This window comes from Zootoca vivipara, chromosome 5 (genome assembly GCF_965207765.1).
Source record: "Zootoca vivipara chromosome 5, rZooViv2.hap1.1, whole genome shotgun sequence".
Classification (NCBI taxonomy): Eukaryota; Metazoa; Chordata; class Lepidosauria; order Squamata; family Lacertidae; genus Zootoca; species Zootoca vivipara.
The window spans coordinates 83,278,703-83,305,687 of record NC_142588.1 but is presented as its reverse complement, the minus strand read 5'-3'; the positions used below and the strand labels follow the sequence as shown (position 1 = coordinate 83,305,687).

At 43.0% G+C, this 26,985-nt stretch overlaps 1 protein-coding gene across 2 annotated transcripts in view; it reads right to left on the bottom strand.

Annotated features, from left to right (window-relative positions):
• The window catches only part of FNDC3B (fibronectin type III domain containing 3B), a 258,662-nt gene that overhangs the window by 1,398 nt on the left and 230,279 nt on the right, over positions 1–26,985 (bottom strand). For both annotated transcript variants that reach the window (XM_035132789.3, XM_060274365.2), the window contains exons 23-25: positions 23,506–23,718; positions 13,212–13,378; positions 10,230–10,357 (exon numbers count right to left, since the gene is read on the bottom strand). In XM_035132789.3, coding sequence (XP_034988680.1) covers positions 10,230–10,357; positions 13,212–13,378; positions 23,506–23,718 — 508 coding nt within the window. The remainder of the gene's footprint in view (positions 1–10,229; positions 10,358–13,211; positions 13,379–23,505; positions 23,719–26,985) is intronic.

The window sequence follows — 26,985 nt, the reverse complement described above, 5'->3', positions numbered from 1 at the left end:
GTAGGTATCTCGGAAACTTTCGATTCCCAAATACTGGGGGGGCTAAATGCTGTGAAACAGGAGACAAGGAAGGATGGCCGGTCTCTGCTGAAAAATGGGAAATAATACTTTGTAGAAAGCTGCACAACTTATCCATCTGTTATTTATTTATAAAATGTCTGCTTTACTTCCTCGCAGAGGCTCCGCAGCAGCAACCCATTCGTATGCCGAAAAACATGTGCACGCACAGGAATGATTCTTAAAAAACCACAAAGTAAGTGAACTGAAATGAAACATTTAATTTTAATGTTTTTTTCATTACGACGCTAAGATGCAGATGGTGACAGCAGTCATGAAATTAAAAGATGCCTGCTTCTTGGGAGAAAAGCAATGACAAACCTAGACAGCATCTTAAAAAGCAGAGACATCACCTTGCCTACAAAGGTCCATATGGTTAAAGCTATGGTTTCCCCAGTAGTGATGTATGGAAGTGAGAGCTGGACCATAAAGAAGGCTGATCGCCGAAGAATTGATGCTTTTGAATTATGGTGTTGGGGGAGACTCTTGAGAGTCCCATGGACTGCAAGAAGATCAAACCTCTCCATTCTGAAGGAAATCAGCCCTGAGTGCTCACTGGAAGGACAGATCGTAAAGCTGAGGCTCCATTACTTTGGCCACCTCATGAGAAGAGAAGACTCCCTGGAAAAGACCCTGATGTTGGGAAAGATGCAGGGCACAAGGAGAAGGGGACGACAGAGGACAAGATGGTTGGACAGTGTTCTTGAAGCTACGAACATGAGTTTGACCAAACTGCAGGAGGCAGTGCAAGACAGGAGTGCCTGGCGTGCTCTGGTCCATGGGGTCACGAAGAGTCGGACACGACTAAACGACTAAACAACAACAACAAGATGCCCAGACAACTTTGCTGTTGTGAGGCATACGAACAAGCAAACTGTATAAAGCCGCACCCTGCATTTTATCAACTGCATATTACAGGGGAAGGAGGCAAAACTGGGCACAGGGTGGCTGGATCATGGAGCATCATCCCAGGGATTGTACGCATTTCATCTTGGGCATGTACAAGATATGTATGTCCCAAAAGGCTTTTAGCAGTTAAAGCAATGTTTGGGGCAAGCCCTCCTTATCAATACAAGTTGCTTTTCGGTCATTTATCTTACACACAGCGACCAACAATCAGACCTGACTTTCTGCAGGGGTAGTGGAAAACTCCTTAGACATGGCATTTATTACAGATGGGATATGAGTTGTCAAAAGCTGACTCAGGGTTTTCCTGTCAGATGGAAGGGCGATTGTTGTCCTGTGAGGGTAATCATGCATTGGCAGAGCTTGGAACAAAATCTCTGTCCGTTCATGTGCAATGCTGCAATGAGAGCCAGCCACAAGTTATACCAGACAGCATGACCTATGGGGGACTCAAAAAAGGAGGGTTAAATAATTCCCCCAACCCCAGGTCCCATTCACTGCCGTATGTATTTGTCAGATAATGTTGCAATGAAATGATCAGTAATCTGCATTTGCAAACCACACATAATTGCCATAATGACAAACAGGGAGTAAATGTGCACTTGACACACACAATACATGTATCATAGCAGGCATTATTCATTTTTTAGATAGCAATTGATGAATTACTCCTTCCACCCAAAGAGTTGCAGGTGAGTAGAGTTGCCCTCCTATGTACACAAGACAGGTAGGAAAACAATGTAAAAAAGTTTCTCTCGGGTGCATTTACTGGTATCATTATTAAGATTGCTACTGAGATTTCACCAATACAGGCTAATGAAACACAGGGAAGCTATGACTCAGTGAATATGAATCACTAAGTGGGAGAAAATATGAATCTGCATAAATGCCTGGCACGGGGTGTTCAGATTTAGGTGGCAGAAAAAGCCAATAGGGATTTTGCAACAACCTTTGTAAATAACAAACCACTTTTCAACAATTTAGGGAGCAAGTAGTCAATATTTTAAATTTTAACAGTGAAGTGCTATGACGTGCCACCTGTTGCTTAAGCCCTGGATTTAAAAGCTACAGTCTCTTTGGGGGGGGGGATGGCCACCTTCTCTTATCAGCTTCCTTTTTTCAACACCGCAGAGATTCAGATTTGCTTCGGTGTAAAGAACTCTATCGGCTGAACAGGAGATGCAACAGAACGTTGTGGCATGGAGTTCTGGTTCCAAGCTACTAGGTGCATGTCAATATTATAAGTATATTGAATCTGGCCTGGTAGCAAACAGGCAGCCAGTGATTGAACAAAGGTGTTCCCAACAGGCTGTACCACACAACAGCTGTGCCACTGCATTCTGCACCAGCCACAACTTCCACGACAGCCCCAGCTTTGAGGTCATCTGTGAATGGATCACTGTGGCCAGACTCTCCGAGCCCTGGGAGAGGAGATTGCAGCCACCATTCTTCTCCAGTTCATAGAATCATAGAGTTGGAAGAGACCACAAGGGCCATCCAGTCCAACCCCCTGCCAAGCAGGAAACACCATCAAAGCATTATTGACATATGCCTGTCAAGCCTCTGCTTAAAGACCTCCAAAGAAGGAGACTCCACCACACTCCTTGGTAGCAAATTCCACTGCCAAACAGTTCTTACTGTCAGGAAGTTCTTCCTAATGTTTAGGTGGAATCTTCTTTCTTGAGGTTTGAATCCATTGCTCCGTGTCCGCTTCTCTGTAGCAGCAGAAAACAACCTTTCTCCCTCCTCTATATGACATCCTTTTATATATTTGAACATTGCTATCATATCACCCCTTAACCTTCTCTTCTCCAGGGTAAACATACCCAGCTCCCTAAGCCGTTCCTCATAAGGCATCGTTTCCAGGCCTTTGGCCATTTTGGTTGCCCTCCTCTGGACACGTTCCAGCTTGTCAGTTGTTCTGCTGTTGTGCTAAACCATGGTTTGGCTTAGCCCACCGTTCGAGCACAGGCTTGTGGTTCCTGGGCTCTCTCAGACAAACCTTTATAACTCATGGTTAGTCTAGAGAAAGTTAAACCACAAATCCAGGTTTGGAAGACCAGTGAACCTATCAGGGAAGAGCAAAGAGACTGTGATCTCCTCTGCCCTCCTCTTTGGGGGTCGTTGCGCCTTAGGGCAACACTAACACATACTGCCCATGCTTTGGTGCTCAGCCAGCCCTTGTGATCTGCGCTCCATCATGGCTCAATCGTGTGGGATTTCTGTTGTGCTGACCAGCACGATCACCATATTACTGATTGTGCTAGACCATTTTTGCACCATTCCTCATCACCCCCTGCCCTCCACTCCTGCTTTGTTGGAGCTTTGGCGATAGAAAAGGTCACCTGCTGTCTTGCACGACTCTTGCTTGGTTTTCGACCCCCATGTCGGCTGATAGGGGGAAAGGCATAGCTGAGAATGGCTACTAGGCTCAGGAAAAGTACAGCACCAAGCTTGTCTTCTTCATTCGGTCTGTTTACGTCTGAAATCGTGCCTGCCAACTGCACCGCCACACGCCCTCGCTGTCGCACGCTAAAAGCATGATCATCAGGCAATTACAGCAACAAAACAAACCTTGCAGCGCCATCTGCATGCATGGGAAAGTGCCAAAACCCCATCCACTTCTACGCAAATTTGCCAAGAGAGCTCCCCGCCCCTCTGCAACCACCAGGGGGGCTTGTTTCCTTTAAAGCTAGTCCTCTTTGTTTTTGTGCCGCAGGCAGGTGCAAAGTGAGAAAGAGGCAGGTGATCGCCCTTCCTCCCCTCACCCATGTGCCATTGCTTTGTGTCATCTCAGGACAACTGCTTTGCAAGTAGCTTGCATCCATTTGGAAAAGCAAACAGGGTCAATTTGCTTTGCTCACTCCCCCCCCCCTTCAATGCACCCTATGTCTGTATTATGCAACAAGTTTGCAATGATTGTGCCTGAAATTATATAAAATTGAATCCCTATAGAATCTGCAGCTCCGTGTCAGAACATCTGCTTTTCATGCACAGGGTCCACGACTCAACCCTGGCACCTCCAGTTAGCACAGGGACAGAGTTCTGGCTTAAACCCTGGAGCGACACTACCAGTCAGAGCAGACAATATTGAGATAGGTCTGAAAGAAAGCAGCCTTAAAGACTAGAAGCATGCTCTCTCTTTCTGTACACACAAGATACCCAGCTCTTCATCCTGCACAAGCCCTGCATGGTGTGACTACCAACATCTTAATACAACCCCCCCCCCCGTCCTAATTTCCACTGCAGAGAAATGTTGCATGACTTATTAACTTAACGCCTTTTAAAACTTTGCATATCAGCAGCGCTGTATAAAACTAATTCCTCTCATTTCTGACTTTTCCTCAAAGCAGCCAAACAAAGCAGAGGGAGAGATGTTTGCATTAAAGAGGCAAAAAACACACACATGACCACCAGCAGCAGAGGATCAGAGCTGGGATCAATACTGGCCATCACTCCTGGCGAAAGGATACACGTGGAGCCTACGCTCAATACCCAAGGCAAAAAATAACACTCGTAAAAACTAGAAAGGGGGCACTTATATAACAAAACGGTTCTTGAAGAGGAAGTGTTATTATCTCGCTCAGAGTTGCAGTTGATTGCCAGACAAACACCTATTCAAGAGAGATACGTCACTAACAATTGCAGCTCTGATCAATATCTTAAGACAGAATATCTTAATCAATGGGCAAGAGCAAGCTGGTACTGTAATCAAGATATGCACGTTCCTCTACCAAATTCAGATCTGCTTTTTTGACAAATAATGCCTCTCGTGACATTCCTTGAGGTATTTTGCAGCAAAACAGACAAGGGAGCCTCGTGGCTCTTTTAAAGACCGACAAAATAATTACGGCATGAGCGACAGGAAGGAAGAGCTGGTGTTGTGAGCTTCATGCAATCGGCCTTGGGAATGCTGTAACAGTTCAGTGATGTTAATTGTACTGTTTGCTGTTTATTGTGGTATTACTTCACATTTAAAGTGCTGTTGCCGTTTTTATATCCACGCTGCGAAGGCTAACAGCAAAATAACCCCAGCGATAAATGTGCTTGAGTGATCTGCAAACAAGACAGGGTGGCGGTGGAAGCAGGGAGAAGATGTACCGAAGCACCTCAGACTTCGGTACAGTACATCAAAGCTAAACACGATCCCTTGCTCGCAGCTTCTGCTTAAATAAGTAGTAAAAAAAAGAGCATGTGGCTGCATGCTTCCTATTTATTACACAGAAATTTTAGCTCATGGTCCGCTTTCTTACAGCTCGGCCTTTTCGTTACGCAGTTGCTCTGGGAGGCAGTCAAAAGTTTCGGTCCCTTTTAACTGGGAACAAGTGTTTTCAGTCTTTGCGTCTATTTTGCAGGAAGGCCTTTTTGCCTCTCCTCCATTCACACAAACTCGAGCACCGTCGCTCTAAGCACGGTGGCAAGTGTGCAAAGAAGCAAGTAACAGCCACTGAGGTGAAATCATCAGGCCTGCCACCCACCCCCGGGTTGTAAGCAGCGACACGCTCTGCCAATTTACCCAGAGAGAGCCTTGGCTGTAAACAGGTTCCCTCAAAAAAGCAGTGGCAAATGGAGAGCGCAAACGGAAAGCCTTTCCAGTGCTTGTACGATAAAATGTGTGGCTTCTATCCGTTTGGCGATGTACTGCCCAAACGCCCTCTCTCAACATTACCTCTGGATTGAGGGAATATTACATTTCCCAGCACTAAAAGGCACTATTATTTTGTGCATGGCTACCTTCTCCTCCTCTTTCACGAGAGCACATACATTGCTATGAATTTTGTGCTTCTGGACTGCCCTTATTTGTTAACAGCTCAAGCTGCCAACTTACGGTGGAATGTGAAAAATCCTGAAGAATCCATACCCATGGACTGTGCATTTTTAATGCTCCTTGTGTGTGCATGTTCTCTTGCCCTTGGATACCTTGCTCAATTTTCTTACTCTTTCTGGAAAACAATATAAAAAGCCTTGAACAACTTAGGATACCCTAAGGACCCCTTGAGTCCTTATATCCAAGCCCCCTCCTTCTACTGACCTTCCTACATTTTGTGAAATGCCTATGGAATCCTTGCCTAGGCAGGCATGGTATGGGCTGGTTTTCAAACACCCCTAAAAACCTATTTTTAACCTGATTTTTTAAACTACTCCTTCAAAGCTTTGCATTTAACCCGCCTCAGTCTTTCATGCCTCGGTTTTCAGCTGCTAATTTAGTATCTGTAGTGCTTCAAACTTCTGCTGGGGGTTATACCCTGTGAGGCTTTGGTGTTTTAGCAAATATTGTGCTTTTCATGTTATGTTTGGATGAATTTTATGATTTTAGCTATTTTGTGAGCTGCCTTGGGAGGGCTTGAAGAAGAAGAGGAGTTTGGATTTGATATCCCGCTTTATCACTACCTGAAGGAGTCTCAAAGTGGGTAACAAACTCCTTTCCCTTTCTCCCCCACAACACCCACCACCCTCTGTATATATATAGGGTCTGACACTTCTGTTTCTAGTGTATCTGAAGAAGTGTGCATGCACACGAAAGCTCATACCAAAATATAAACTTAGTTGGTCTTTAAGGTGCTACTGAAGGAATTTTCTTATTTTGTTCCCCCCCAACAGACACCCTGTGAGGTGAGTGGAGCTGAGAGACTTCAAAGAAATGTGACTAGCCCAAGGTCACCGAGATGCGAACCCGGTTCCCCAGATTACAAGTCTACCACTCTTAACCACTACACCACACTGGCTTGCCATGAGAGAGAAATGAATGACTGGGTATCTATCTGTCTGTAAGCAGTTATGGTAGGAAAATGCCCCTTTTTATTTATCTTGTATAGGACTATGTTCTGTTTTAATTGCTTTGAAAGGCATCACTTTTGACAGGCCAATCATTCCAACGCAGTAGTACAGGCTTGCGCAACAGCAGAGGCTGCCTACCGCTTTAGGCCAGTGCACCTATCTGAAATTTTGAGAAAATGCTGTGGGCGCCGGTCACAATATGGCTGCCATGGGGCTTAGGTATCAACACAAAATGGCCGCCCCGCCTGAAAGAGCAGAAAAGACAAAAACATAAAATGGTATGTGTGTTATGTTTCCCTTTTGAGTACCCGGTTTCAGACCAGGAGTAAGGGGGCAACCGTTTCAACGCTGGATGCTTGCCAAACTGTCTTGAGTCATATAAGGAAGAGATGTTGGAAGAATAATGATAAAGGGGCTAAAAATAAATATGAAAGTAAACATTATGAATATGATGTACAGGTGGTATATAACACCAGTGAAGTTAGCAAAAATGTACAAAACAGATAACAAATGTTGGAAATGTAAAGAAAAGGAGGGTACTTTTACCATATCTGGTGGGAATGTAAGAAAGTGAAGGACTTCTGGGAAATGATTTATAATGAATTGAAAAAAAATGTTGAAATATAAATTTGTTAAAAAACCAGAAGCCCTTCTATTGGGTATTGTGGGTACAGAAATTCATATGAATGATAAAAAATTGTTTTTATATGTGACAACTGCAGCAAGGATATTGTTAGCCCAAAGGTGGAAGTAAGAAGAAATGCCAACTAAAGAAGAGTGGCAAGAGAAATTGATGAAGTATGCTGGGATGGCGAGATTAACTGGGAAAATTCGGAACCAGCAGGACCAGACTTTCCTAAACTGTAACCAATTGACATCGCTTGTAGGGTTAAAAGAGGTTTTGTAAGGAGTAATATATAAAGTATTGTGAAAAGAATTAAGGATAGGTATTAAGATTTGAATTTATAGCAATAACTGTAGTAACAAAATGCATAATTAGAAAGGATTTTAGAAAACCATCAGTTGGGGTTGAAGGAAGTCTTAGGCTGTGATAGCCAAAGACTTTGAAATGATGTTTAAAAGGATGATATGCTGGAAAATAGGTGTAAAAACCAATAAAAATGTTTTTAAAAATATGAAAATAAGTCTTTATGTTAAAGGGTTGTGAGAATCCAAGAAGCAAAATGTAATTCTAGCATGTTTGAAATTTTTGAGGGGGGAACATTGCTTATCTACAAGAAATCCACGTAACACTGCCAATATTTCTTTTCTTTTCTTTTCAATGCCTGAAGGTGATGTAAACATTTCTCAGCTTTATTGCTCCAACATGGGTGTTATCCTTAGGCATTACATAATCTTAAAAATATACTTATATAGTATAATAATAATAATAATAATAATTTATTTTCAAGCAATTCACAGATCATCTTCTGAGTTTAGTGCTGCACCACTTTAAGAGCAAAGACATAAGATGTGTACTTTAGAAACTTGCTTTATAGAACAGCAACGTACAATGCCATCAGCCCGAAGGACTGCACACATAATGTCTGCAATCCAGGCTTGAGGGACCCAGCTAACCTGCATATATTATTTGTTACTCTCCCATTTGCATATCGTTGGTGTGAACCTGCTGGGGGCTAGGTCCACAGATGGTGATCACGCTGTGCTACTTCCGAGAAGACATTTGTATAATTTGCAGGGGGATATTAGGAGAGGCAGCCTGAAGGCGGTCATCAGTGAAAATGAACCTTGGAAAAAGAATCAATGGAAATGTTCCCCTTCAAATCTACCGAGCTTCCCCGTTATCTGAAACTGGCAATGAAAGGGTGAAGGCAAGCACAAACAACATTTTAAGACTAGTAAAGGAGGGTTAGAATAGTAAAGGAGCGCCTAGACTGCTCTGAAAACAACTTCCCCCCCGTCTTAGAACAATCTCTAGGGAAATAATGTTTCTGCCAGTAACCTGAGTGGTTCCAGTTGAATGGTGAAAACCCAGTTGAGGAGGGCACACAATTAACTAGTGCTTCTTTCCACCAATCCTCCAACCCTCCAACCCATTCCACCAATCCTCCAACCCATTGCAGCTGTTTTTCAAATAGTTTTGACCAGTGCTATTTTTCTAGAAAAAGAGGTGCCGGAACTTACCATGAACGCTTCCCCCTATCTCTTAGAATGGCAATGGCGCCACCTGAGAGGTGCCGGAACTGAATTCCGATGAGTTTCCCCTGAATAAAGCCCTGGTTTTCATTTTCCTAAGTGTGCAGGCATTCAGATTGTTCCTTTGGCTTTTTTGTTAACTTTTCCCTTGTGTGTTTTACAGACTGTTCCCCTCCCCACCCAATCTTTTCTTGCCCCTTTTTCTATTAACTGCTCACAAATAACATTGGGAAGGGCTCACCTTCGACTCTCATTTTGAGAAATATGTAATACTAGGAAAAAAGGGTAGGCATATATTCAAATACAGTACACTGAAATGCCTAATGTCTAATCTCAGTTCTATTGATAGTGTTACAAGCTTGGGGGATCAGGAAAATGCTGTGGACGTAACGTGTCTTGATTTGGTGAAGTCCCCCAGGATATTTTTTGGGGAAAGCTGATAAAATGTGGGCTGGGTGAGGTAACTGTTAGGTGGATTTGTAGCTGGAACCCAAAGGATGCTCACTAATAGTTCCTCATCTTCCTGGGGAAAAGTGACAAGTGGGGTGTCAGAGGGTTCTGTCCTGGGTCCGTCATTGTTCAGCATCTTTGTAAATGACTTGGATGAAGGAATTGAGGAGATGCTCATCCCATTTTCAGTTGACACCATAGTGGAAGGGGTAGTCAATGCCACAGAAGACAGAACTGGGATTCAAGATGACCTTAATAGATTGAAGAACTGGGCCCAAACTCACAAAATGAAATTCAATAGAGAGAAATGTAAGGTTCTATACTGAAGCAGGAAAAAGCAGCTACACAAATATAAGATAGGGGATTAATATCCTCATCCACGGGCAGGATATAATGAATAAGTCCAGTCAAAGGCGAATATGGGATTGCATCGCTCATCTCGCTCTCAGGCCGATGGAGCTTGTGTTTGTCCACAGACAGCTTTCCGGGTCATGTGGCCAGCAGGACTAAACCACTTCTGGTGCAATGGAACACCGTGACAGAGACCAGAGCGCAAGGAAACACTGTTCACCTTCCTGCCACAGCAGTACCTATTTATCTACTTGCACTGGTGTGCTTTCGAACTGCTAGGTTGGCAGGAGCTGAGACAGAGCAATGGGAGCTCATCCCGTCTTGGGGATTCAAACCGCCAACCTTGTGATCAGCAAGCCCAAGAGGCCACCCGCTTTTCTATTCTGAACATGACTTCACTTTTTAAAAAGATCATCCAATACTCCTATACAAGCCAAATGATTTAGAATAATATATGAACTATAAAAGAAACATAAGGAAATCTAGTATTGTCATATTGACTTTTGGGTAAAAATGCCCTCTTTCCCTACCTGTTTGTACTCAGACTCTCTTCCAACCAGGACCTGCAGAATGTAACTGATAGGATCTCCCTTCATGGGGGGTACAGCTTCCCAAGCAATTTCACAGGCGTTTCCTTCCAGCTGTCTCACTCGAGGGGCTAAAGGCAAGAGATATAGTAAATACAATTAATTCATTCCTCCCACCCATCCGACTTAAAATAAGTGAGAATAGAACATAGATCAGGCATCCCCAAACTTTGGCCGCTCAGATGTTTTGGACTACAATTCCCATCTTCCCCTGACCACTGGTCCTGTTAGCTAGGGATCATGGGAGTTGTAGACCAAAACATCTGGAGGGCCGCAGTTTGGGGATGCTTGACATAGATGGTATGGTGAAACAGACAACCAATGGATTGAAACACAGAATGTATCTGCAATGTTTCTTTCAATTTACAGTAACCCATGCATACCCAATCCTAATCCAAAATATTTTCTTATTAGAAAAGTAGAAAACGAATGGAGGAGATATATGGAGAGAAAGAGAGAGCCATGTGGAAGAATGTGGCTTTCCTTGTTGAAGATACCAGATATGGTTAAGCTGGGGTTGCCATACGTCCGGAATTTCCTGGACATATCCGGAATACTGCATTCGTCAGCAGCGTCCAGGTGGAAAGCGGCCAAATGTCCAGAAAAATCCGGACGTATGTCAGCCCATGTCAGCATCCTGTTCTCAGAGTGGCCAGCCAAATGTGTGGACCCAGCTTAAGAGCACTCTCCATTCCTGTGGTTTCCAGCAACTGGCATTCAGATAGCCTTTCCCCTCCTTTCAAGATTCTAATGGAATTGTTACACTCTTGGATGGGCACAGGGACTCTGCTGTTCTTTCTGTACCAAAGGCAAACAAAGCAAAGCTTCTGGAACTTGCCGATTTTAGACTGCAATTCAGATTCACAGCATGCAGTCTGGGCCCCGGAGGGAAGCATGATTTGTTATCAGCTCACACTGCACTGCCCTTAGCACAAGCTGATTGTTACTCTTGGGGGGGGGGGAGAGAAATCCTCTTCCATCAAGGCAAAAGCCATTGCATGTCACTTAGGGCCCCATCAGCTACAGGAATCTGATTTCTCAATAAAGCAGAAAGCTTTCAAGCAGCTGACAACCGCACAGCCATGCTTCTGTCCCCATGGCGATCATCTATAACCATCTGCAGCAATGTTCTGGTTATCCCAAAGTTTTCCACCCCGAGGGGGTGGGGGAATACAAGAAATGTTTATTTTAAAAGGAATAAAAGGGTGAGGGGAGTGTGTGGTTGCTGGACAAAACACACCAAAAGGTCAATGGAAAGTAGGCAGAAACCTCAACTGCCATCATGGCAAATCCAAGTTATGCAAATAATTTATCAGCTGCTCAGTACTGCATGGTTGGCCTATATCTGCCCTGAAAGACAATGGAGTGTGCTGCCAGGGGTAAAGTCAAACCGCCACCCAACTCTGCGACTGCTGAGGCAGCAAAAACTCATAATTGCTGCCTCCAGCATTGTTTTTGCTGTGTTAGCAGCACCGAAGGGACCTCTCTGGGGTGCAAACCTGGGCAGTATGTATGGAGGTCCTGGGCTGCCCAGATGACAAGATTCCCCTCTGATGGGGTCCGAAGGAAAGCGGAGCACTACGTTTGGCTGCAGGAGTTGCCATCCAATGGCCTTAGGGACTCCACTCCAGATTTATGTAGGGTTTACTCCTTAGCTGTTCCTTCTCCTGAAGACGTCCCACAAGGCAGTGGGTACAGATTTTCCTTGGGGTTTACCCCTAAAGCCTTCCTCATGAATGGGTGTAACCACAACCCTCAGTGATGAAGTAAAAACAGACTAGCTGCAATGGCTCTGACTCCATGGCTTCTCAATACAGTTGTGCCTTGGTTGTCGAATGCCTCGGTACTCGGGGGTTTTGGCTCCCGGAAGTAAGTGTTCTGGTTTGCGAACGATTTTTGGAAGCCGAACGTCCAACGCGGCTTCCGCTTGAGTGCAGGAAGCTCCTGCAGCCAATCAGAAGGCGCGCCTTGGTTTAACCGTATCCGGGAGTCGAATGGACTCCCGGAAAGGATTAAGTTCGACAACCAAGGTAGGACTGTACTCGAGGCTGCAAACCACTGGAGGGGAGAGTGCTGTTGTACTCAGGTTCTGCTTGTGGGTTTCCCACAAACATTTCCATGCTCACTGCAGGTGTTAATGAGACCTGGGCGGATACGTTACACTTAATGGTCTAAAAGGAGGCTAAGAAAACAACTCATATTGATGAAGCTCTAAGGTAAAGGTAAAGGGACCCCTGACCATTAGGTCCAGTCGTGACCGACTCTGGGGTTGCGGCGCTCATCTCGCGTTATTGGCCGAGGGAGCCGGCGTACAGCTTCCAGGTCATGTGGCCAGTATGACAAAGCCGCTTCTGGCGAACCAGAGCAGCGCACGGAAACGCCGTTTACTTTCCTGCCGTAGCGGTACCTATTTATCTACTTGCACTTTGATGTGCTTTCGAACTGCTAGGTTGGCAATAGCTGGGACACATCGCGGGGATTCAAACCACCAACCTTCTGATTGGCAAGCCCTAGGCTCTGTGGTTTAACCCACAGCGCCACCCACGTCCCTTGATGAAGCTCTAGCTCAGGCATCCCCAAACTTCGGCCCTCCAGATGTTTTGGACTACAATTCCCATCATCCCTGACCACTGGTCCTCTTAGCTACGGATCATGGGAGTGGTGGGCCAAAACATCTGGAGGGCCATAGTTTTTTTTGGGGGGGGGCTGCTCTAGCTGGTGTAAAATCAGGGTAGCTCCAGAACCTCTGTCTTACTCCCCTCTTTTATCAAATGGGGCAAACAATCATGTCCTCTCAACAGTGACTATGAAATCATAGTGTATGCTACAAGTGCTGTACAGGGTATTAATAATAATCTAAAGCGTCAGGTGGTTAGTTTACTTCCATAGCCACACAGCCCAAACCAGGAGGTGTGTCTCTTTTACCTTTGATGGCGGGCGGAATGGATTTGGTTGTGCTGAAGGTAAACACTTCGGAGAAAGGTCCTTCCCCAGCTTCGTTTACGGCTTGTATTCTGAAAGCGAAGCAGGTGAATTCCATCAGCCGTTGTACCTTGTAGGTGTGACTTGGTCCCCTATAGATTGGAATAAATCTAAAAAACACAAGGGGAGAGAGAAGACCAAGTTAGTTACTATTTACTGCTTCAGCGTGTTTCATTAACTCAATGTGCTCTTTACACACAGCTGTGAACTTTGGGTTTGGATCTAGCGATTGCTTGGACTGTCCGGACATCCACTGCTTTGATGTTCTGCACTCCTGATGATCAACAGCAGGAGCATAGCTTCATGTAGTAGTCGAATACTAATTATTTCTCGGAATATATCTGGATCCACAACATTAAAATGGTTGTAAAAGGGTTGGGCTCAAACATAATGCAGCTCAGTGGCCAAAAATGTTTCAGAATCAAGATGAAACTACTGCAAAGGACACTTACAATGGGGATTGAAAAGAGAGGTTGTAGAAAGTCGGGTACCCAGTGGGTCAGTTGCAGATGTAAAACTGACTTCCTGCAAATTTTGCAAGTCAGGCTTAGAGCACCCTGCTCCCCAGTTGCAAAGCAACCCTTTGTTTACCTCGTTATAGTAAACCATGGTTAAAGGCCAGCATCTGCTATGATGGTGACCGTGCTGACGCTAAGCAGTTTTCTTCTTAATTGGATGTCCAAACCCACTTCAAGCCCTGGTTTTGAATTCTGGTTAGTGTTCACCTTGGTTAACACCTTGGAAAACCATTCTCAGGCAAACAAAGGTGGAGCTTACACTGTAAGAGACATGAGAGGTGGAGGGAGCACTGATTTCTGACTTCGGCTTACGATTGGCAAAACCATGGTTTGCTGCAAGTTCTGCCGATGACCATGGTGCCACAAACATAAACCTTCTTCTTTCTTTCTTTTTTTTAAAAAAACCTTAAATACCCAGGAAGCACCAACTGCTTACTACTAATTCATTTCCATCAACAAGTGGCTGTGGAAGAAGCTACTGTGATTTCAAGGCAAATTTGGTTGTGCTAATCAGTCCTAACCTAGGTTTTTACTCCCTTGGTGTAAACTAGCTTGCCCAAAGTAAAAAGAGTATGTTTAGTAGGTAGCCCAGTGTCATCCTATGTCCCTGAGCACCCCATATGTCATCGATTAGCAGCGCACACCACTAGGCAGATAAAATATTTTTAAAAATATTATTTAGAAAATGTATATACTGCTTAACACTTCTGGCATAAAAGAAAACCCAAGCAGTTTACGGAAAATGGAAAGCTTATTGAATTGTCATGCTGTCCTTGCACAGGTGCCTTGCTAATCTTCTCTGCAGATCATGTGCACAATAAAGTAAGGGAGAACTGCCTAATCAACAATGGGCCCAGTTAGGACTACGTCTTTATTTTGGGTTGGATCCAGAGGACAGAGGAGTGGAAAGACACTAATGATATTCCATAAGCACTTCCAGAAGAGCTTGTGCAAGAGTTCATTTAGTGCCATAAGACGAAGGCTAGGTGTAGCATCTGTCCCCGTGCTACGTGTTTTTGTCATTATCTCTGGATTTAGCTTTTTCACTTTTCTCACGCAGGGCTCTAGTGTGAAGGGTCACTACGTCCTATAGCGAAAGAGGAATTCTGCATCAGTCTGTCCTTTACGCAGAAGGGTGCCTTTGGACCCAACTCGTAAGTTTTTCAATGTCAGGCTTTCAATATAGTTTCCAATATTGCTTTCATTCATTTATCTGTTTCAAGCAGACTCGTTTATGGTAACAGATACGTATTGTAACTCTTGACCTTCAATATTGTGCCCTGGTTTTGAGGTTCCAGAGACACCTGGCTGGTCATGGTTGAAAACATGAGACACTGGACCAGGCAAACCTCAGTCTATTCCAGCACCATCCATTATTATCATTTCTATGCATAATTATCACCTGCCTGATTCTTTTGGAGGCCAAGTTTTTAAACCTGGATGCAATGTCAGACATATGGCACTGGTCGAGAACAGCTAATCAACTCCAATTTTTAAATTTTCTAACTCACATTTATATTCCACCTTTACTGCAAGGGGCTCGAGGCACTGTACACAATTCTCTTCCCCGTCTCATTTAGTTCCTCCAACAAATCTGTGAGGTAGATTAGCCTGAGATGCAGTGGCTGGCCCAAGGGAATTCGAACTCGGGTCTCCCAGATTCTAGTCCAACACAACTACAGTGGTACCTCTACTTACGAATTTAATGCGTTCCGAACGCACATTTGTAAGTCGAAAAAATTCGTAAGTAGAAGCAACCCTATCTAAAAATTCGTAAGTAGAAAAAATCCTATCTAAACCGCATCCAAGATGGCGGGCGGAGCTCCATTTGTAAGTAGAGTTATTCGTATGTAGAGGTACCACTGTAACCACTATGCCACACTGGATCTCTAATATGCAAGACGGCGGCAGTCCAAACAGTCTGAAAGGAAATGGCTTCCCTCAGCGATGAGTTTTAAATAGAGGAAGAACAGCCCCAACGAGTAATCTCGATTATGCCTGGAAAACTCATGCTGTGATTAAACAGTAACAACAAAAAGTTCCATCTTTATTATGAACACTGAAGCTTCAAAAGGTAGCCGATCTCTTAGGTAAAGCTGTGCAATTCAGTTAAGGTCTGAAGCACGCAGTTTGCATTCCCTGACAATTTCTCCTTGTCACATCTCAAAGCAGAATGGCTGGCTGCTCCCTAGGCAAGAGAAATTAGATATGGGGTGGGGTGGGTGAGAGATGCACCTAATCAGGTGTGCTGAGTTCCTCCCAACATTGTGGGGGGGGGGAAGAGACCGTCACATGTGCATGACATCACTGATGCCCCTCTTCCATGCCCTTCCCTCGGCCACAAGTGAAGCTGAAACCACCAGCAGCTTCAGACAACTTGTGAAGACTTACCTTTCTGCCCAGGCCTTTCCCTGATCCACAAGACTGGGCCCTGTTTTATGTGTATGAACCCCCTGAATATGTTTTATTTGCTTTTACACCAATTTAGGTTGCATTTTTTGTTTAAATGATATATGGTTTTATATTGAACACCTGTCAGATATCTTATGCCACCATGATGGCTGAAGAAGCATCTTCCTTTGCCTGTTGTGGCTTGATTTCAAACCACACGGGCAAAGGCTCAGAGTTTTGCAGAGTTCTCCAAACCCTGCTCCCCTTTGCCTGGGGCAGCTTGAAATAAAACCAGACCAACAATGGCACAGGGGCTGTGACGTTACCTGTCCCGTTATATAGGACGCCAGGTGGCCATGGCATATAGGCTTGCTGTTGAGGGGCTCCCCGCTGCTGGTTTCTATATTGCTCAAGGCAGCTAAACAATTAAAAGAGAATCCATCAAAATGCAAACCGAACCGTACTAGCACCTGCGAGACTTCATGCCGCAAGGCTTCAGATTCCAAGTCCAGGGGTCCCTGATGCCAATTGCACTGCTCAGCATCACCTGCTTCTAAATAAAGCCAGGATGCAAACCAATAGCAGCAAAACTTTCAGGTACTTTGCTAAAACAAGAAAAGGCCATGAAGGTGTGTGTGTGTGTGTGGGGGGAGCCAAAAGAGCCCAAGCTTGACTTTGCAACGGGTTTGTCACCAACTGACGCTACATTTTAATGGGAGCTCAGGTTTTGAAAAGTCTAAATTAATAAAGCTCAGGGAGCAATGAACTGACGGAGGGGACGATCCTCAGAAAACTGCCCTCGTATCTTTTCTGCATTAACGAGAACCAGCCCTATTTGCTGGCATTCTAATATCAAAAAGAACATTAATGTACACACATACAGAACACGGTGTTCCTAGAAAGAAGGCTCAGGAGATGGCAAGCCTGCGATGCGGTTGTCAATATAAATTTATTCTCCGTAAGGATCTTCCAGGAAACTCTTTGCATGCCACTGCATTGAATTTCCTGTTGACGTTTTAAGACACTCCAGTCAAACTTGGGAATTATGAACAAAACCACAAACTCCCGTTCTGTACCCTTGGCTTTTGAACATCTATTCAGGATTCCCTCCTCCCTTTTTTTTATTTTCTATTTCGGAGAGAGATTTTCCTCTTCCCAACAACTTCATTCTAAAAGGTAAGCACCCTAAGCCTGCAAGCTTTAAACACCAGGTGAAATTCAGTGGCATAGATTTTTTTTAAAATGTGATGAGCGATGGCTCCACTCACTAGGTGCAAATTCAACCTCTCTCTCTCTTTTTGTACTCCAGGTGAAAAGACAGAGAAAGGGAAGCAAGAAGGAGAGAATTAATATCCCAATGAGCTAACCTGTTGACCTGAGGCTGTTTTCTCTGGGCATTTGAAAGGGAGGTTTACACACCTCACTAAGCAGCAATCGCTAATAGTTAAATGAGATGCGATTCACATCGCAGGGAAGTGCCAGTTTTAAGACAATAAATGCTTCACATCTCTCCTGCTCTTGAAAGAAATTAATGTCGAACCTGCAGCTAATTATGGGATTTCCCCCCCACCCCCACCCCATCTAATTCCATGCTTTAAAACCGCAGCAGATAATTTGCCAATGAACTGAAGAGCACAAAGTTTTGAGAAGTGCTTGAAGTAGGAAAAAAAGGGGCCAAATCATTAGATGATGTAATATAGGCAAACCCTTGACTTGCTGAACGCCCAGAAACCTTTAAATGAAGATGGTACACCGGCAGGCAAGGAAGTTGTTTTCCAGAGCCTCTTTGCAAGCAAACAATGTAGCAAGAGTTTTAACAAGTGCTAATTGCTTTAACAATGTAAACAACACAGTTTAAGAAAACCAAACCATTTCTACAGTGGCCAGGAGGTGTATATCTATCTCTCAATCTCGATCTCTCTATATAAAATTTATACCATGCCCATCTGGGATGCAGTATTTGTTTCCTGAGATTTACAGAACCAACAGAATTATTATTTTCCCACTTTAAAAACACTCCCGGGGGCTTACTTAAAATTATAGAAGTATTTTTTTAAAAAAATTCACCAGTACACAAACTGTGGGTATAATTGGCTAGGTTGCTGTAAGTTACTGTATATCCATCCACATTGCAGCAGATCCATTGAAATTAATAGACCCAAGTAAGCCAAGGACACTGCAGTGGGTCTAACTCTTCAGTAGAAATAACTCCAGCTACAAACCCATGATGTTAAAATCGGGTTGCTATATAGAACTGACGAAACAGTTGTCTGCAAACATGATTCTGGGTTGTAAAATGCCATCTGCCTTAGTTAAACCTACAGGACATTATTGCAACAGGAAGCAAATGACACTTTTAGATTACCTACGGAATTCATTGCCTGGTCCAGGTATAAAGATTTACTAGAAAGGAAAACACCTAAATGGATATCGCCTTTGGAGGCCAAGGCTCGTAAAAGGTTAAATACGGAGACCGGTTGGCCGAAATATAGAGATTTGCTGATTGAAGATGGAGACCAATTTAAGTTAAAAAATTATGAGGAGTTAAAAGGTAAATTAGATGATTGGCTCCAATACCACCAGATAAATGAAGTGTTTAAAACGGACAGAGTAGTTGGTTTTCAAACAGAGAAGTCAAAGGTGGAAACAGAATTGTTAGAACCAAGACAGGAGTGCCTGGCGTGCTATGGTCCATGGGGTCACGAAGAGTCGGACACGACTAAACGACTAAACAACAACAACAAGATGAAAATACTATCCAGAATGTATAAATTGTTGCTAGAGTGGCATACGAAAGATGAACAAACAAAAAATGCTATGATTTTGTGGGCAAAAGATATGGGTCATAATATAATGATTGAGGAATGGGAGAAATTGTGGCATGAGAATATTAAATTTACTGCGTGTAGTTTGCTAAAGGAAAATATTATGAAGATGATGTATAGATGGTATCTTACACCAGTAAAATTAGCAAAGATATACCACAACCATGATAACAAATGCTGGAGATGTAAGAAAGAAATAGGCTCATTTTATCATATGTGGTGGACATGTCCACTAGTGAATGTCTTCTGGAATAAGATTTATAATGAACTCAAGAAAGTGTGGAAAAACACATTTGTTAAGAAACCAGAAGCATTCCTACTGGGCATTGTAGGAAAGGAGATTCCCAAGAAGAAGATATCCTTTTTTATGTATGCCACCACAGCAGCAAGACTTTTGATAGCTAAATACTGGAAGCAACAAATATTACCAACGATCGATGAGTGGCAGATGAAGATGATGGAATTTATGGAATTGGCTGAGATGACCGGACGAATCCGCAACCAGGGAGAAGAAGCGATGGAAGAAGAATGGAAAGATTTCAAATTGTATTTTAAAAAATATGCTAAAGTAACATATTAGACTAGAAATTAAGTTGTAATTAAAACTGTGGAATATGTGAAGATGTTATTTATAGGGAAAGAAGAAATTTTTATGAGGTGAATACTCTGATATAGAATTTGCTAATTAGAAATGTATATAAGAAGCACAGGAACGGGAACCCGAGGAGGTCCCAAATGTACAATGTGAGGAGATAAGATATAATGTTTTAAATGTTTTTGTTTTTTGTCTTCTTTTTGTATTGGTATTTTATTTTTTATTTTGCTGTTTTTTTATTGTCTTGTGAATTCCCCCCCCCTCTTTTTTTGGAAAATTAATAAAATATTATTATAAAGGCCAAAAAAAAAAGGAATTCATTGCCACAAGTTATATTGTGAGAATTAAGTGTCTCTAAGTTTCTTTGGGGGCACGTAGAAGAGCTCTGAGCTTTGCTTACAGCAGCAGCACAGTAACTCAGGCCAGCATTTAGGCCTTGGGTAGGCAAACTAAGGCCCGTGGGCCGGATCAGGTCCAATTGCCTTCTGGATCTGGCCTGCGGACTGTCCGGGAGCCGCTGCGTGGATCACCAGCGCACACGTTCTTTCCCTCTCCCTCACACAGCGCCTCCGCCTCCTCCCTCCCTCCCTCCTCCTGGCTTCTCCCTGCCCTGCCTAGAGGAGGAGGGAGGCTGGGCTTTGTTGGTGCCAGCAGCAGCAAAATCGCGCTCAAGCGGCTGCGATGTTAAGCAGCCCCTCTCCGGAGGCCTTTCGCGCGCTGCTCATCATCCTTCCGCCACCAGCCCCTGCTGCTCACAAGACACAGGTAAGCAGCTTGTGGTGCTCTTGCATCTTCCCCCTCCCCCAAAATATAGTCCGACCCCCCCCCCAAGGTCTGAGGGACAGTTTGCTGACCCCTGATTTAGGCTATGCACATACCAAAAATTTAAAGCAACTCCCCCTCCCAAGAATCCTGAGAACTCTAGTTTGCCCCTCACAGAACTACATTTCCCTGCAACCTTAACAAAGTACAGTCCCTAGGATTCTTTGGTGGAGAAAATGCAATTTAAATGTATGGCGTGTACCAAACTAAATCTACAATTTGTTTAGTCTGATCATTTTCTATAGGCTTTTGTTAAGAGTTAAGAATCTCAGTTCAAACCATGGCAGAAGAGTATTTCACAAGTCCGCCTTGCAGACACAGTACACATTTCTCATGTATTAATCAGAGGACACAAAGAATCTCAATTAATAGACAACATGAAGGACAAGATGAAAACAGAAAAGGTGTGTGTGTATGTACAACATACCCATGGGATATGTACCACAGGTATATCATAGAATTAATACTTTCGGACAAATAGGGTGTCATCCACTCCCTTTTTTGTCCTTTTGTTTCCTGATGAGTTTGGCTATTTCGGAATACTATAGCAACCATATGGCTCTGTCTTAATTGCCAATTTCCTTTCCTTACTTGCTAGCCAAAGCCTAAAATATGTGCATGCTGATTATTATGAATGAATATGATAATGCACCTATTTTTGTATTTTCCAGAGAATCTACTCGCGGCGCTCTCGGTGCTGGACTGAAAGCAGGCACTGCTGTTAAAGTGGGTGTTAATGATCTTGATTCAATTAAAAGAGTGTAAACGGGTTCCTAATTAGACTCCTTGAAAACCTGCGGCAGCTGCGTATTAACTGTATTCATCACTGGGCAAAGCAGACTGTGTGTTTTGTGGGGTCTGTTTACAGCTTTACGTACAAACTGCTTATACCCAGAGCATCATTTCAAGGCTAACATACTGGGCCAGTTCAGATGCAGTGGCAATGGGTTGGCATTGGTCCAACCAAACCATGGGCTTGTCTTCATACCAACAAATTTGTCTTCCTGCATCGCAGGGGGGTTGGACTAGATGATCCTTCGGGTACCGGTGCAATACTAAGATTATATTGTTCTAAGTGATTCAAAAGGCAATGTGAATGCAGTGAGGTTAAAGCAGCTTCTTGATTCTCTGCAGTTAGGATGAGGGCTCCTTCACTCTTCTCCATATAACCAAATACACACTACCAGAAAAGTGGAATATATGAAACGCAGTAAATAAAAATAAATGAAATAAGCCCGGGGGGGGGGGGGGATGGAAATCTCAGAAATGCATGGAAATCCTATTAGGATTTTATTCCTAAATGCTCGTTCTACTTTTACTGTGGTTAGGTTTCTTCATATATATATATATACTGCCAGCAAATTTAGAAACCAAGTATAAATTATAGTTCATACAACAAAAATCTTTTAAAAATAAAATATCAAAAGAGCAGTATGAAACTAAAATAAAACTGACACATTCTGAAACACCATTAAAAAAATAAAATCAACATTAAAGTCCCAGGCAAATAAATTTTTTTAAAAAAAATAAAATAAAAAATATGCACATTTTTTATTTTAACAGTGATGCTATACTTATGATTTGTGAGCTTCCTTAAACTCTGGAAATGACATCCTAAATAAACATGTGACATAATAAGATCAATCATGGTTTCAATGTAACTGACTCTGAATTAGAATCGCTTAGTTCTTTCCACAGCAGGCAAATGAACAAAGTGAAGCAATTACAACAGAAGCAGGAACAATTTCTTCGAAGAAAAAGAAAAAGCCAGGGCAAACATGTCCGGTCATGACAGCTACATTTTGAAATGAATCTAAATCAAAAACTGAGATTTCTGACCAAGTCTGCATATTGCTTGCTTCCCAAAGTGAATCTCAAAAAAGTCATTTGAGACAAACACCAGCATCAGAGGTGGGAAGAGGTGAGCAATGGGCATTATATTACAAAACAACTCCAGAGCAGTTGCTCATATGTCATTTACGTGGCATGGGAAGAGCTCAAACAACATTTCTGACCTTTCCCGATGAATGCAACATGTGGCTTGATGAAGCTGGTTCTAATAAGGTTGAATTAAACCCATTAGAACAAATTACTACAATTTGTTCACTCTCCTCCCTCTACCCCAATCCTATTCAAACCCAGCTATTTAATGTTTTTCACGTCTGGCTGTATAGTTCTGGTCCAGATCAGGGAGCCCAGTGAAGCGAGATACTCTGTTTACTGTAAGATAATAAGCACATCCTTTTGGGGATGGTGCGACCTAGTTAACGCTTGGCTAAGGGAAGTACTTAGGCCAATGAGTAACAAGATATGTTTGCCCCAAGCATTGCTTATATGGCGATTCAAAACTATGCTATGAATTATTCATTTTCTGCTTCTTAAACGGATCAAGAAACGACAAATCCAGCCATCTTTCAAGGAGCACAATCCAACTGGTGTCTTACATTCATAAAGGGTGACATGATTGCTATAAATGTGGGGCTCTCATATGTTGCTCAAGGCACTTTTATCATTATGCAGCTTTATAAGGAAAGAATTGCAGGCAATAAGCATGAGACAGAACCGTTCCCGCCAGTCTCCTTAGAGCGACTAATGGGCCAGTACAGCTAAAATTGTGGGACTCGAGGTGGCAAGCTGATCCCCTCTGAAAATCTAGCAGCATATTCTTGGAAATCGCTTGATTAGACAACGTGCAAATAAATCATGATTCTGCTGTAAGAAGATTACTGCTACAAACATGGAGGGCAGCAGCAAATCTAGCAGCAACTAAACATCCGTCTGAATGCAACATGTACTTTGGGGAAGCACCTATATTCCATTTGCCAGTGGTGAATCCCGGCAACTGTTTTCAGCAAGGTCACTAATGGTTTTGAACCCATTTCCACTTTCCCACCCTATCACTTAAAACTGCATTTTAACCTAGACTAGGACCCCCCCTTTTTGGCTTGGCCAAAATAAAACTCTTGCCACACCAGCACCTCTAAGCAGAATGAGTGAAGCACCTCTTTCCTGACTTCAGTGCCTACAGAAAGCTGCAGATCAGAAGACGGGTGTCAACCGGGCCTCACCCTCTTTCCTCTTCTTACCTCTTGTTCTTGTCCTCAATCTGCAAGATGTACAGCATGTCATCGGCAGTGTGCTGTTTGGAGCTGCTCTCTCCCCACTTCAACTTCAGACTCTGAGGACCCGCTGCAGTGCACTCTAGCCGAGGAGGTAAGGGCGGCAGAGGCCTGGTCTTGGCCTTAATCGAGTGGCTAAAAGGTCCCGCTCCGATGCCATTTACAGCCTGAACCCGGATCCTATGGTAGGAAAGCAGCCAAGGGGTTTGGGGTGGAAGAGAAAAAAGAATTACAGTCATACCTCGGTTTAAGTACGCTTTGGTTTGAGTACTTTCAGTTTAAGTACTCCACGGACCTGTCTGGAACGGATTAATCCACTTTCCAATTACTTTCAACGGGAAACTTCACTTCAGGTTAAGTACGCTTCAGTTTAAGTACTCCACGGACCCGTCTGGAACGGATTAATCCACTTTCCAATTACTTTCAATGGGAAAGTTCGCTTCAGGTTAAGTACGCTTCAGTTTAAGTACTCCACAGACCGTCTGGAACGGATTAATCCACTTTCCATTACAATCAATGGGAAGGTTCGCTTCAGGTTAAGTACAGACTTCCGGAACCAATTGTGTACTTAAACCGAGGTACCACTGTACGTTAAAAGCTGGTTTTGAGCCTATCAGTTTTCTTTCTGGCCCTCACTTGATGCAGAAAAGGTGAAGTATAATGGCTTAATTGACACTGAAATGAGAATGTCTAAATGTGTATTGGTGAAAAGGTTTAACATGGGGCTATATTAAAGTCAAGGAGAGCACTTTGTAATGTATTTTTGCATTAAGTCAGGTTGACAGAAACTGTTCTTCGAAAATATATGAGAGCAGGAGCAGAGTTACTGGTAAATGAAACTAGCCATTTGGCCATGGTGCAGATGGGGTTGGAGCAACAGAAACTTCCATGGTCTGCATCAGGGCACACCAACCTCTTCCAAATAACAAGGGCATTTCAATTTTTGAGGCGCTGCTGTGGGTACCAGCAAAAAAGAAATTTATATATATGTATAAAATAAATTCCAAGACGCTCCTCCCAAAATTAAACGAGTGTCACCAGCATAGATGGCAATCTCTGCATTATGCAATCTCAAGATAGAAAATTTTGAGGTACCATGACAGGGGAGTGAACTGTTAATTATCTGATTTGCATGTTTATCATGGGGCAAGTGATTCGGATGATTTTGCCTCAGGTAGCACAACGTTTTGGCTGTCTCTGCGCAAACAATTAATGCAATGATGCCGGAAAGGTCTAACCACATTGGGGCACAAAATCAAATATTTCATCTTCATCAGACCCATTAACCAGCGGTTAACGTTATTTATGAGAACCCAATTGCCAAGCAGCTCAGCCAGAACCAGAACTATCAATTTTCTGGCTGGCTGACTTGGCCCAATGCTTTGCATATTGGGAAATATAAAAACCAAAGTTCCTGGTGTAAGTGATGAATTGCCCAGTTGGACCATTTCCTTCTTTAAATAACACAAGAAGCATCGACTCATACAGAAAAGCTGCATGTCTTTTTGCAATGACAAGGTCATACCGCTTTCCAAATAATTTTTAACAGGCCATTACTTGTGTGTGGCTAACTCAAAATGCTAATGGCTCAACAGGACTCCTGTAAATATAAAGGACTTGGCTATTCATTGGATACACAAAATCAGTTGAAATCTCAAGTCGGCATGTGAGCAAGATTTAACTACATTTACTGGATGTCAGTCTGAAATGAAAAAATGGAGGTCAATTTCCCATGTACTGCAAGTCCTTGTCATATTTCAGACCTATTGGCTGCATTGTGATGCCATGCAGAAGCTATGGTTTATTGTGACAGGAGTAAGGCTGGGCAAGTTTTGGGTTTGCACACTCCTCTGCTGCACTTTCCATCTCTGGGTAATTTTAACTATGGTTTGTTAAAGCAAGCCGCCTTCTATGGACTGAGTTTGCTTCTTTCAGACATGGCCTAATTAAGATTTAGCACCGTTTGAGAGGTTTAAGTGACATGAATTGTTGTTGTTTAATTAGAAAAAGGAAGTACAAGCCTCAAAATCATCCTTACAGTCACACTGGAAGAGACAAGAGCCCAAAGTATGCCTGAATTTGTTCTTGTCATGATGAACCATGGTTTATCACGACATGCAAATATAGCCACCGACTTATTTTTTTCCAAACCAGGCAAAAACTGCTTTACTTCACGAGCCTTTAAAAGAGCAGTTTAAACCATGATTTGCATTGTAAATGCTGTTTTAGCTTTTTGCATTAAGTTTATATCCTATTGTCTTTGTGGTGGTTTTGTGATGTGTCCTGGGGAACGTATTTGAAGGATGGGACAGAAATTATCAAATAAATAAATGAATCAAAAGCACACTGAGTAAACTATTGTAAAATGGTAAGTGCAGAGGAAATTATGGGTGATATCCAATTATATTCAGAGTAGACTCACTGAAATCGACGGATGGACTTTCAATGAATCTACTATGAGTATAACTAATCTTGAATGAACGTGGTGCCAAATGTATTGCTCTGCTTTCCTCTGGCCCACATCAATGATACCAAGAGGGGGGCCTTGTCGTCTGGGCAACCTGGGACCTCCATACATTCTGCCTAGGCTTGCACCCCAAAGAGGTCACTTTGGTGCCACAATTGCAGCAAAAACAATGCGGGAAGCAGCAGTTGCAAAGATGCAAGATAAAAGCATAATGTCGCTTTGAAATATGAAGCAGTATAAAAATTACGTAAGTGATAATAAGAATGATGGAGAAGGAGCTAAAGTTGCTGCGGTGGCTACAAAGACAAGCAACACAGAACAATTTTGCAGCAGCCTTTGCTAAATGTTACATTCGCGATTTAAAATGACATCCTTTATGATTTCAACAGAGCACCCAAGGTTTGGTCATCATTCCTTGAAGGACACCCACAGCTCCCTTCTGGACTTGCAAACATAAAGCTGATGGAGAACATTAAAAAGATACAAATGTCCTGTCCTGGGTCATTGCTTCTGTCTGGACAATAATCTCTTATGTTTCTCACCAGACAGATCAAGTGCAGCAGTCTTTTCAATCAGAATACCTAGTTAATGCTTTTAAGTTTGTTGTTCATTTGAAACATGGGTAGGCAAACTAAGGTCCGGGGTCCAGATCCGGTCCAATCGCCTTCTAAAGCCGGCCCATGGCCGGTCTGAGAATCAGTGTGTTTTTACATGAATAGAATGTGTCCTTTTATTTAAAATGCATCTCTGGGTTATGTTAGGAATTTGTTCATTCCCCCCCCCCAAAAAAAAATATAGTCCGGCCCCCCACAAGGTCTGAGGGACAGTGGACTGGCCCCCTGCTGAAAAGGTTTGCTGACCCCTGATTTGAAACAAAAGAGACAAGCATATTCCTTAAAATATCAGCAAGTTTTGGTTTATTTTTAAGTATTTAAGGGGGAAAATACATTTCAAAGAAAACAATTTTTTGAAAAAGAAAT